The 12,525-nt window shown below is 38.5% G+C and overlaps 1 protein-coding gene across 1 annotated transcript; it reads right to left on the bottom strand.

Annotated features, from left to right (window-relative positions):
• Window positions 1–5,859: 5,859 nt before the first annotated feature.
• Ced-12 (engulfment and cell motility Ced-12) lies at window positions 5,860–10,708 on the bottom strand. The gene is made up of 3 exons (XM_073969209.1): window positions 10,346–10,708; window positions 6,777–8,333; window positions 5,860–6,713 (listed from the first exon to the last, which is right to left on the bottom strand). Exons 1-3 carry the CDS (start codon window positions 10,455–10,457, stop codon window positions 6,214–6,216), a joined length of 2,169 nt encoding a protein of 722 aa, XP_073825310.1. The 5' UTR covers window positions 10,458–10,708; the 3' UTR covers window positions 5,860–6,213.
• Between the last annotated feature and the right edge of the window lie 1,817 nt (window positions 10,709–12,525).

Here is a 12,525-nt window from a genome sequence, read left to right as displayed (position 1 = left end):
ATATTTTCATTGTCATTTGTTCTATTTTGGAGCATTTTCAAAATGTATTTATGTTTTTCCTGAGAATATTTTTGGAATGACCCTATTATTCAATATTTTCGTTGACAATTAATTTTCAATACCAACAATGTTGTTTTTGTAAATTTGTTAGTTGTTGTAATTCATGCACATACCTTCTATAAATTTACCTTGGGCTTTGCTAATTCCACAATAAAATTGTTTTTCATTTTCACAAACATAAATCAACAAAAAATTAAAAACAGATGATTGATTGTTTTCAGGAAGAAGAAGAAGAGTTGCAAATGTTTGCTAGAAGAAATTTTTCCAGCAAGAATTTGCAAACTCTCAGTGAAAGAACTGTCAAAATGTCTCTCTCGAATCGCTCTCTTTTGCTGGTTTTTTGTGTTAACAGACGACTTCCAGCAACAATTGGTACAAATTGTTACAAATTTTAGGGTAACCAGACAGACCTACTGATGTATTTATTAATTTAGAACAACTACACATTAATTAATCAATCCCACGGCAGCGGGTTCTTTCGTACCGGATTGACCCGGAACCAAAGTGTTTCGGCCAGCGGCTGCCAACCCAGCATTAAACTTATGCTTCTACGTAGGTTTAAATGCTGCTACAACAACAACAACACATTAATTAAAAACTAAAAACCATCAGGCAAAAATTGAATTCAATCATATTAGGCATGTTCGATAACTTTGCAAGTAAAAAGTATTTGCAAGTTCTTGCAACTACTTCTCATTTCTCTTTTAAGCATAGTACACACGGTCCAACAAAACTGACAGTCATCGAGGTTTATTTCGTTAATATCAAAGTCTAGCTGAATAATTACTTTCCTAATCACTAAATTATACCTTAAATGTTGTATTTCAATCATTTTTAGCTAGGTTAGGTTAGGGGATGTGCAGTCACTAATTGTGACTGCGTCACTCGGAGACCTTCCGGTCCATTGTGATCATCCAGTAGAAAAGAGCTACAGGAAAAAAGGAGGTGAAAAAAGGGAGGATAGGGGAAAAAATAAAAAAAAAAGTTGTTAGCGCAGTGAAAGAACGAGTAGATTACAAGAATGTTTAAGAGTGGAGTGAAAGTTTTAGAGTAGGAGAAAAATTTATTTATTTTTTATTTTTTTTTAATGGTAGGCAGAATAGTTGAATTTATTTACGCGTTCAGGTTGCGCTGTCCCAGCCACTTCAGATTTTTGATGATGTTGTAGATCACAGCAGGCTCCACAGTTGAGTAGAAAGTTAGACACGGTGGGAAGTGAGCACCTACTAACCTATGCCGTCTACCAGCCATTGCTGGACAACGACACAAGATGTGCTCGATCGTCTCTAACTCCTCCTCGTCCTCACAGAGTCTGCAGTAGTCAGTAACATCCTCATCCCATTTGTTGGTATGGGCCCTGATGTAGCAGTGTCCAGTAATGACTCCCGTCGTTACTCTAACTTCAGCTTTACTCAGGTTCAGCAGAGAGTTCGATCTTTTGACTGACAGAGCGGCCATATGGATCTTGCCACAATGCACCTAGGTTCATTATGCCACAATTCAATGGCTCTTTCGTCAGAGAACGTTTTAAAATTTTGAAAGAAATGACAAATGGGTGGTTTGATAGAGTCAGCGATAGCTAGGTCTGTGGACTGCGATCCTCGCCTAGCTAATTCGTCTGCTCTTTCATTACCCAGATAGTCGCGGTGTCCTGGTACCCAGCATAGCCGGAAGCCGTTAGTTAGCGCTCCCAAGGTTGATCTACACTTAAGGACGACATCGGATTTGATGTTGCAGGATTTGATGGCTTTAAGAGCCGCTTGACTATCCACAAAGATAGTCACCGGTTCAAAGATTTCTGCATCCAAACTTTTTATCAATTCCGCTGCCCTCCAAATCGCGAAGACTTCAGCCTGGAAGACACTACAGTTGCTGTCTAGCCTGTAGGTGTACTCAAGAGATAGCCTTTCACAGTAGACGCCAGCCCCGGTACCTTCCACCATCTTGGAGCCGTCTGTAGAAAGCCAGACCGTCCAGAGGGGGGTTACTGCGGTTCCAGTCATCTCTACTAGGTATAACGACGTCTATATCGTCAAATCTCAGGACTGGTGATATATAGTCGCTCAGTTTTCCGCGTTGGTTCACATTTATGCCTGATTCATTCAGGATACAACCATGCCCATAGGCACAACTGCGCCAGAGATCCTGTTCATGCAGCCGTAGGGCACTGCGAGTTGCCTGACACTTAATGCTGAGACTCAACGGTTTTAAGTTCAGCATTGCGTTCAGAGCAGCCTGTGGTGTGCTCCTTGTGGCTCCAGTTATGAGGATCGAGGCTGCTCTTTGTACCTTATCGAGCCTACCCGATGTCGATTTTTGGCGCAGTGGGTGCCACCACACAAGAGAACCATAGGATAAAATGGGTCTAACCACGGTGTTATACAACCAGTGTATAATCGATGGGCTTAGGCCCCAACTTTTCCCAATGGAATTCTTGCATGAATAAAGTGCAGTCAATCCTTTCTTCGCCCTTTCCTCAGCATTCCTGTTCCATCGCAATTGACAGTCCAGGATAGTGCCGAGGTACTTTGCCTCAGGCGAGAGCTGAAGCTGCACTCCATCCAATGTTGGTGGTACAAATACGCCGAGCTTACGCTTTCTCGTGAACATTACCAGTTCTGTCTTGGTTGGGTTTACTCCAAGGCCATTGGCCTTAGCCCAGCGCGACAGCGTCGATAATGCTCCTTGCATAAGCTCCGAAATGGTTGACGGAAACTTACCGGAAATCAGTAGTACAACGTCGTCCGCATAGGCGACAACTTTTATACCTTGATTGTCCAGGTCCGTCAAAATATTGTTTATAACAAGTAGCCACAGTAGCGGTGAGAGCACCCCTCCTTGGGGGGTGCCTGTAGTTACTGTTTTCCTAATTTTTATCTCCCCAATGCTGGAGTTTATAATTCTGCTTTCTAGCATATTATTTATCCAGCAAGTTAGGGGTTCAGGTGTGTTAACTTTCTTAAGTGAGAGTTTTATGGACTCAAGTTCTACGTTATTAAAGGCTCCTTCTATGTCCAGAAAGGCAGCCAAGGTAAAGTTTGAGTTTTCCATATTCCTCTCAATGAAGCCAACCACCTCATGCAAGGCAGACTCCACAGATTTGCCTTTAATATAGGCGTGTTGTGAGCTGCTTATAGAGGCGGTGTCTACATGACTCCTTATCTCCAAATCGATCAGTCTCTCGAGAGTCTTAAGGAGAAAGGATGATAAACTAATGGGTCTGTAGTCCTTTGGTGCAGAGTGACTAGGTTTCCCCGCTTTGGGAATGTAAGTAACTTTTACCTCTTTCCACAGACCCGGTACAAATGAGAGTGTCAAACACGCCCTATAGATCTCCTCCAGGATTTGATATAAAAGTGGCGCTGCAAATTGAAGCATCGCCGGCGTTATACCATCCGGTCCAGGTGACTTATATGGCTTGAAAGTGTTGACAGCCCATTTAATCTTATTTCTGTTAACCACCTTATTAATGAGATCCAAATCCCTAGGCTCTTGAATTTGGAGGTCGTCACATTCATTATTGACGGTGTCCGCATCCTTACAGCCTGGGAAGTGGGTCTCTGCCAGGAGGTTAAGAGTCTCGGTAGCAGAGTCAGTCCACGCACCATCTTGCTTCTTGATACTTCCAATGGATTTAGGGTCCTTGGAAAGTATCCTACGAAACCTAGCTGCATCGTTGACTCCTTCTACTGACTCACAGAAATTCACCCAAGATTTTTTCTTAGCTCGCTTGATCTCACTCTTGTATTTATTGAAACTCACCTTGTAGGAGTCCCAATCAATGTCGAGTTTAGTCTCATGAGCCCTGTTATACAGTCGCCTGGTAGTTTTTCTAAGCTCGCCAAGTTCCTTGTTCCACCACACTGGCTGAGATTTCTTCCCAAGATAGGTTAGTGGACAGGATTCCTTATGGCAACGGAGAAGAACGTCTGTAAGATTTTTAACGGTCCCGTTAAGATCCTCAGCTGTTTCCACATTAATGTTAAGAGCCAGTTGAGAACTCGTTAGTTCCGTGTACTTATCCCAGTTTGTTCTTCGCGGGTTCCTATAAGGCATTTGGCGACCCCCGTCCAAAATGACATCAAAAGATGTCTTCATATGATCCGAGAAGGAACATTCTTTAGATACCCTCCAATTACATAGGACGGAGTCATCTAGATTAGAGAGGGTTAGGTCGATGACCTCCTCCCTATCCCTTATTTTAAAAGTTGGATTATTACCCCTGTTACATATTCGTAAATTATATGATAAAATAAAGTCGAATATAGACTCACCCCTTTTGTTGGTGTCCTTGCTGCCCCATTGGAAATGGTGAGCGTTTGCGTCGCATCCCAGGATCACGTTACAGGTACCCATCATGTCATCGAGCAACCGTCGGACATCCAAGTTTGGTGGGTCTGGGGCCTCAAAAGGCATGTATACGGATGACAGCAGTGTGGCCATCCCCGTACCATGCTCCAGCCTAACCGTGCACATGTCACCGTTGCTGTAATTAGATAAAAAGATTAGATTTAAGCTCTTTTTACCTACTATACAAGTCCTCACCTTGTCCCCCTCGGACGCGGCGAAGATGTCGAAATTGGCATTGCTTAGTCCAGAAACCTTATTTTTATAGATATACGGCTCCTGGACTAAGACAATGTCTACTTCAGAGGTCGTGAGGGATCATCATCATCATTTTTAGTTAACAAAAAGTTTTTATTTGCCAGAAAATTGTCGTAAAAGTACGTTGACTGTCAGTTTTGTTGGACCGTGTGTACTATGCTTTACTGAACAAGTTTGTTATCGAACAGCATCTTGTAAAAGTTTGTACAAATTTGTACAAACTCTTGGGTTATCGAAAAGACCTTTTATATACGCAAATTGCAATGCTTTTGAAGTACGTTTAATGACAATGTTGTTCCTGACAGCAGTTTTCATGCATTTTAGGTTAAACATTTCGAGGTAGGATAGTTAATCATGATCCCAGAAAAATTAAATGGAAGTGGTTCCATGTGAAATAATGATTTCACTGGTTCTTTTGTATGAGTTCAAATGAAGTCGTGAAATATCAGATCTTTTTCAATTCAATTTTCAGTTTATTTCAATTTTTAATGCCTAGTCTTTCGACCTTAGCGCTGTATACCACATCTTATATTAAAATTACAAATTTTATGACTTAAAAATAGTAGCTTAAAAATATTAAGGACGGGATGCTAAACTACTCCAAAGCAAACAAAATACTGTGCATAATTATATACATATGTATGTATGTAAACTGAGGTGGCAGCCGCTGGCCGCGGGGCCACATTCGACACTACTTTTACGTCGTGCGCGCACGCCACAGGCATATCAAGCAGGTTTAAATAGTATTCCCACGGATGCAGTTGCTAAGGCCATAAGCAAATATAGTGTGAATAAAGTCTTCGAAATACATCCCCCATCTATTGCAGCTGAGGAGTGTCAGCTGCCACGACAAACTAGAATAGTTTTGGCTCAACTACGATCGGGATATTGCAGTCGCCTAAATTCTTATTGGGCGGAAATCTACCGCGCCGTGCAAGACATCTGCCCAGTATGTGGCGTGGGCACGCACGACACAAAACACCCTTTTAACTGCCCAGCCAAGCCTACTCATCTAACTCCAGTGGATCTGTGGCAAATGCTTGTTTTTTCGTAATATTTATAATTTCTTACATACAAATGAACTGTTTTGTAGGATCTAGAGGGGGGCAGCTGCCCCTCCCTAGCTATTCCTGGCTACGCCCATGCCCACAGCACAATTTCTTGGAATATTACAATAAAAACAAATTAATAAAATTGCTTAATACAAAAGATTTATATTTCGCGTCTTTTACAAAACACATTGTTAATAAAATTGCACGATTTGTTCCTTTATTTTTGTCTCTTATTTTGGGAGGAAAGTAAATAACCTAAAAATATTGTGTATTTTGGTAGAAAATACAGGACAATAAAATTTATGTATTTATTGACCTGGCGATAATGTGCGTTTTAAAATACGTTTATAAATGATAACTTTGGCATTTCACATTTTGTTTTTTGAGATGAATTGAATGAAACTAACGTTTAAAAAAGATACATACTTTTGATCGATTAGAATGTTACAATAGGATAAATACTTTTTTTCTGTGGAATATATGGTTATAAATACTTTTAATTTTCAAAACAAAAATCATAATTTTCTGGATCTTCGGGTACCGGTGGAGGATCTTTACTAATATCAACACCTTCCGTATCCAATAGCCGCAATTTAATTTCCATTGAAAGTAATGTATCGAAATCATCTTTCTTTTGTTTGCTGACCATTTCTTGGCCCAAGAGAGCATTTATACCATCAGTCCAGTAATTGAAAACGGTTTCATCGGGGGCCACAAAATCTATGGTTGAATGATCCATGTTTTCAAAGGTTATAGAGAATGCAAGATTGACAGCTGATTTGCGAGTACGCATTTCTTTCATATGGGGACACTCCTTGCCCTCCAGTAATTGTTTGATGTCAATTACCGAAACCTTGTTGGGCAATTCTTCCAGGGTAGGTATTGTTTTTTCATCACAATCACCATAATGTATTACCTTATGATTTGGTGATAAACGTGCATACCAAAATTTATCCTTAGATCGCGCACCTCGCGAATATTTGGAAAAGCGTGTACCTTATAAAAGAAGAAGAAACAAATGTTATTTTTATTATTCCAACATGAAGGTGTGTGACATACCCTCCACCAAAAAAGCCAATCTCTGTTGTTTTATCAAATCCAAAATGTGAGGTGATATTTTCTCCTTCAGTTTTACTATGGCCGATGCTGTGGAATCACATTCCTCCTTGGAGGTCCTTTCCTGCTGTCTTAAATTCGTTATTGTCTGATACGTGAAATGGGCGATTTTTCCACGAAAATCTTCAAAATTGTCTGGCTTTTGTTTTAACGTACGTGTTATTTGTTCACGTACAACACTGAACACCTTTTGAAAATCCTCACCTGTGGCACGCATATCCTTCCACGTACGATTCAAGGTGATTATACAAATGCAAAAGAACTCCTCAAAGGGATGGTCATGATTAAAAAACATCGGTTGAAAATCCACCGATTGATCAGAAGGTGGTTCTCCTATCCGTAGAATGTCACACAACAATTTAACCAACTCAATGGAAGTGCGTCCAAAAGGGCATTCATGTTCATCACCCCGACATGAGTTTTCGTGGACAATTTTCGTATATTGTTGGGTAAAATTTCGTGCAAAATAAATCATACAGTCCAGCGCCAAAATACCCGGTGGAGTTTCCATAAAATCTTGGGCTGGATTCATGTCACATTTAAATCCCAGTTTTTTATAGTATTGAGCAAAATTCACATTGCCCGAACCGGAGCAATTATTGGAGTTACCCGCCATGCCGGACATAATCCCGGAATAATCATCAAAGGCAATTTTCCTCAACTCTTTTATCTTTTCATGGGCATCTTGATCTTGATTGGTGACTTTCATGCGCATACGTTGCTCGAGCAAACCCAATGTCAGTGTCTGCAATACGTACAATTGATGGGTCATTTCTGTTGTGGCCACACAACTATTTATAAGTGCCAATCGATATTGTTTGGCGCTAATGGTGTGGGCAATTAGTCTCTTTCGTCCATCATCGGCCTTCATAAAGAGAGCATTAATTAGGGCAATGGCATTTTGCAGAATCACAGATGACTTGGCATCTTGCAACAGCTTCAATAGGTCTTGCAGAGTAACCTCTTGCTCCACCAAAGTATATTTGGAACTATTTTGCACGATATTTTCTAAATTCGATAAGGCACTTTCTGTGCATTTGGGATAATTCAAGAAATTTCTCACAATATGTATGTTGCGTTGCACAAAGCTACTCTGTAAAATTTCCCATGAAACTGTGCCGTGTTCCATCAGTTCGACAAAACTCTTTAGGCTATATATTAGAATTTTATCCTCCTTCTCGTCGGGATCTTCAATCATGCTAATTATTATACCCAGACCTTGCTCTTTAATAAATTCCAATGCAAACGTGACATCGACTGAAAGTGTTGCAAGTTTTTCCAAACATTCTGCCTTAACACAAGGCGAGCCGGCTCTAAGCGTTTCTAAAATGTCATTGGCAGTTTTCGATGGTGAGTATTGCAGCCGTAGAACGGAGCCATTCTTAATTTCATTACGATTCTTTTCTGTAACATATTTCAAATGATTGGCTTCGCAGAATTGCAGAGCATAATTTTCTGGATCAGCAATGCCCCAGCAATTGCAGATTTCTTGTATTTTACCTGAAAAAAAATCAAAATTAAACAATTTTGAATTTAGTAATATTTCGCAATGACAAATGAATATTTTATCAATAACATGACACATTAAATCCCAAGACAGCAGGTTTGACGACACCGAATTTAAACGAAATCAGTCATTATGTTTGTTTTTGGCTTGATTGTCTGTATTGGGAGCGGTACCCCGTACCAATATAGACGAGTTTGATTGTTCAATGCGTATCTGACTAACAATACTTCACAGATCATACTGATAGCATTACGTTTGGCAAGAGGAATAAGGATGCTTTCACTGAATAATTCTAGTTCGCCAGCTATGGGGTTCTGACAAACAAAATCACTTGACTTCATCCATGTATTGAATTCACTCATTTCTATTTCCCTATTATTAGAGATGGAAAATTGGTTAATATCCAAATGGTAAATACCCATTAAAATGGTTAAATTTGGTAAAAATTTGTAAATATCCAGAAATTTACTTTTCGATTCAATATTATAAAGATTATCTTATTTGCATATGAAAAGAGTTTAGACATGACCTATTTTGGTCCATATTTTGATAAAACTCCCAAAATAGCAACAGCACAATTTCTGGTATATTAGACTATTTAGAGCAGTTGGTTGAAATGCTCCTTTCTGGAAAACACCAATGTTGAATTACGCTTCATCATATTCCTAATATCAAACGGTTTTATCCTCGATTTCAGTTGATTATCTTGAAATTTGGTCATCTTCGGTAAAATTGAGATTTTTTGCAGCTTACATGTTTTTTCACGTCACATATAAATTGAAAGCTCTCTATGAAATATGGAAATTTTCAAGATAGCGGATTTAAACCGTTTTTCTAGTCTTCTTGTTGCATATTGGATTTTCTATATGACAGAAAAACAAAATGTTCATTTGAATATATGTATGTACATTTTTAAATACCCAATACACAACCAAAAAAGGTATTTATTAGTATTTACCTGGTTTTTACATATGCTTTGGGTAAATACCGGGTAGAATCCCATCTATACCTATTATAGTTTGTACCAACAGATCGACCGACGTCGTCACCTTTGAACACAGTACTTTCATATATCCTGAGAATGCTAACTGTCCGAACTACAGAGAGTATGTCAATCACCGCTTCAGAAAACTTTCCAATTGTTTTGATGCAGGGTAGCATTACGAGACTGCAACCCGTCGCTATATACATGCATACCTGCTGGTCGAATAACAGAAATGACGCCCGATTTTCCAGCAGAAGCTATCGGCAAGAGAACAACAGCCGGGTTGACACTGAAGCAGATTTATTTTCTGAAGTGTTAAAATATTAAAGCCACCATCACGTTATAATAGAAGAAAAAAAGGGTTGGTCACAACTAAACCCTTTGAAACCGCTAACCATTTCAAACTGTTTGAGGCCATATATTTGAGGCACTGGATTGGGCTAAAAGAAATCTTAATTCGTAGCCAAATTTGTTATTCGAAGGTATACTCGTCACACTGATACAACTATGTAAGTCTAAACAGGATATCCTTGATGTCAATTATAAAAACGGTACTTTGATAAAGCTGGCGTATCATGAAAACAGGAATTGTGTGTGTCCTATATATAGGAAATTGGGATATTTGGGTTAAAAAAGAGAATTTTTTTAATAAGCTAGGACGTAAAGCTCATCTGCTTCATTCATCGCTGAATGTCGGAATTTAGATTCAACACAAATGCATACTCCGTGTCACTTATCGCCTGTAAACAATCACAAGTTGCAAGGGATATACAATTTTATGACCCGCTTCCTTCCTGTCATGTATGCAGAATATTAATTAATCACGACGTATGTGGGTACGTATGTTGTCAACAAAACAATCGTCGGTAGTTGGTATGGTTGAATAAGGGCGTTGTCAATCTGGCTTCTCACAATTTTACAGCTCAGATTTATACAAAACGAAAGCTAAAACTAAGCTGCTTAAATTTGCATTTAGGATTACAATTTTATGAAGAAATCATGAAAAGAAAATAATTTTACCTGTCAATGGTTGTCGTTGGTCCAAATTTATTAATTGGGCCATATGATTCTCGAATTCTACTGCAATTTTCACAATGTGTGCATCCTTTACGGGCATCTTTTTTGGTATCATTTTGATGCCGTATATTTGCCGTATTTATATCAAATAATTTATCTAATTAAATTTTTATAGTTTCCCTTAATTTGGTGGACGAAAAAATCAATCTCCGCTGTATTACAAATACAAATAGAAAACACTGACAGACAAATACAATAGTTGTTATTTTCATAAACATTCAAAGTTGTAGGGACAAGGTGATTCGAGTAAAACATATTTTTTGAGATGTCAACGTGTGTGACCCTGTGTAGTTACGACACGTTACTGCGCGTTTCCTTACTAGACGTTTACACCAGACAGTTTGTCTTCAAATACAACTCTGATTTACTAACACATACATACATTTGTAGGCTGTCTTCCAGCTGTCCATCATTTTTTTCATAGACAGTCGGTTTAACAAATTTTTGACATTTTTGTAAAAATAAATGAGACAATAATTGAAATGTGTTGAAAACAAAATAACATGAACAAAGACAAAATATGTGAACGGAAAACAAACTGTTTTTGCAGATGTCTGGACGCCTACGCACCGTTCGAAAACATCCCAGTAAAAAATTTTGGAAGTTGTGCAATTGGAGTTATGATTTCACAACATCTTTCGATGTAGTCCAACAGAGTTATGAAAAATGCACTCCGTTCGATACGTTCTATAAGCAGTTGCTGTAGAGATCCCTACAGAAAAAACAGTTGGTTGATCCCTACACATTTCTTCAAAAGATAAACAAGAGTGTATACCTTACGAAGAATTCGTTATAAAATAAAGAAATAACAACTTAAGTTGCGAACATTTTTGCGGTATGTTATGTACCGCCTAATGCGGCTTTGTTGCGGGTATCTTATCGGAGGTTTAGTTTTTCAGCTTTTCTTAAAAAACACTAAACGCCGGCCATGTTCAGAAACGTGGTAAATGAACCAACCGGCAAGTTGAAAATGAGGAGGAAACGGTTGTTGTAGAGTCCACTAGAAAATGAAGTGTTGCCACTTCCACATTGATTTTTCTTGAGTTAGTGGACAAGTAACGCACTGTGGAAAATACAACACTGTCTCGTCATATGGGATTTTGGATAGGGTGAAGCAAAATGAATAAACAAAAAAAAAACCCATGAAAATCCATGAAAAGCGCGAAAATAAGCGTCGGATTTTCCGAATATAAAAGGCCTGCCAAGCAAGAAAAGAGGTAGATTGCGAAACAGAGCTTAACCAGCAAAGTTATCCATATTGCGTTTCGATAAATCTTTGCCGTTTATACTTACTAGATAACCAGATACATACCAAAAAATATATAAAGTGCCAATATAAAGAGAAATAAGGATTAAATCGACCAAAACTTTATTAAAAATCAAGAAAAATTAAGTTTTATTTAAAATATATGTTGTGGGCGCTAGACCAGATATGTAAGTGTTGCGTAGTTATGTTGAAGTGTTCAAGTGGTAATCGTTATGTGTCAATTTACTTTAAGATATCGCCAAACGAGACTTAATTAAACCGCTGGTCTCCCCCATTAGAAGTGGCGCAAGGGGGTCGGCTAAGAATTTTGGGAGAAGATCCGAATTTTCCGACTGAGTGCCTTTTGATGTCTGGAAAGAGGCATTTTTTTTTATTTGTTGAGAGCCTGGATGCTTATAAAAATCCTCTGGAAGGTAATGTCAGGAAACCTGTAAATATATAGAGGAAAATCCTGCATTAATATTATCCTGTGTTGAACAAAAGGTAACAAAGCTGAAACAAACAAAAGATTAATTAACTAAACGGCGGAAAAAGAAAGTTTGAATCAAATTAAGAATAACTAAAAAGGGCAGTGCCCCGAAACTAAAAAAAAGGAAACCCGAAGCTATGAACTAAAAAAGTTTTAATTAAGAATTAATTTAATGAAAAAGAAAATTTTTTATACCCCGGATACACTATTGAAGGTTAACCCACTGGGTTTAATAGATCCAGTGGGTTAATCTTTGATGGTTACACTTAGCTTTTCGAGGATATAAACTGTCAGCTGATGTTTGTTTACGTATACATACAAAATAACTAATAAAGTCGTGTTTAACACTTTACAATTTCTCGCATGAGATATCGTCCCCTCTTTGCT

Source organism: Musca autumnalis, unplaced genomic scaffold, assembly GCF_047663935.1.
Source record: "Musca autumnalis isolate F117 unplaced genomic scaffold, ASM4766393v1 scaffold_2, whole genome shotgun sequence".
In the NCBI taxonomy this organism is placed as follows: domain Eukaryota; kingdom Metazoa; phylum Arthropoda; class Insecta; order Diptera; family Muscidae; genus Musca; species Musca autumnalis.
This window is presented reverse-complemented; position numbering and strand designations above follow the sequence as displayed.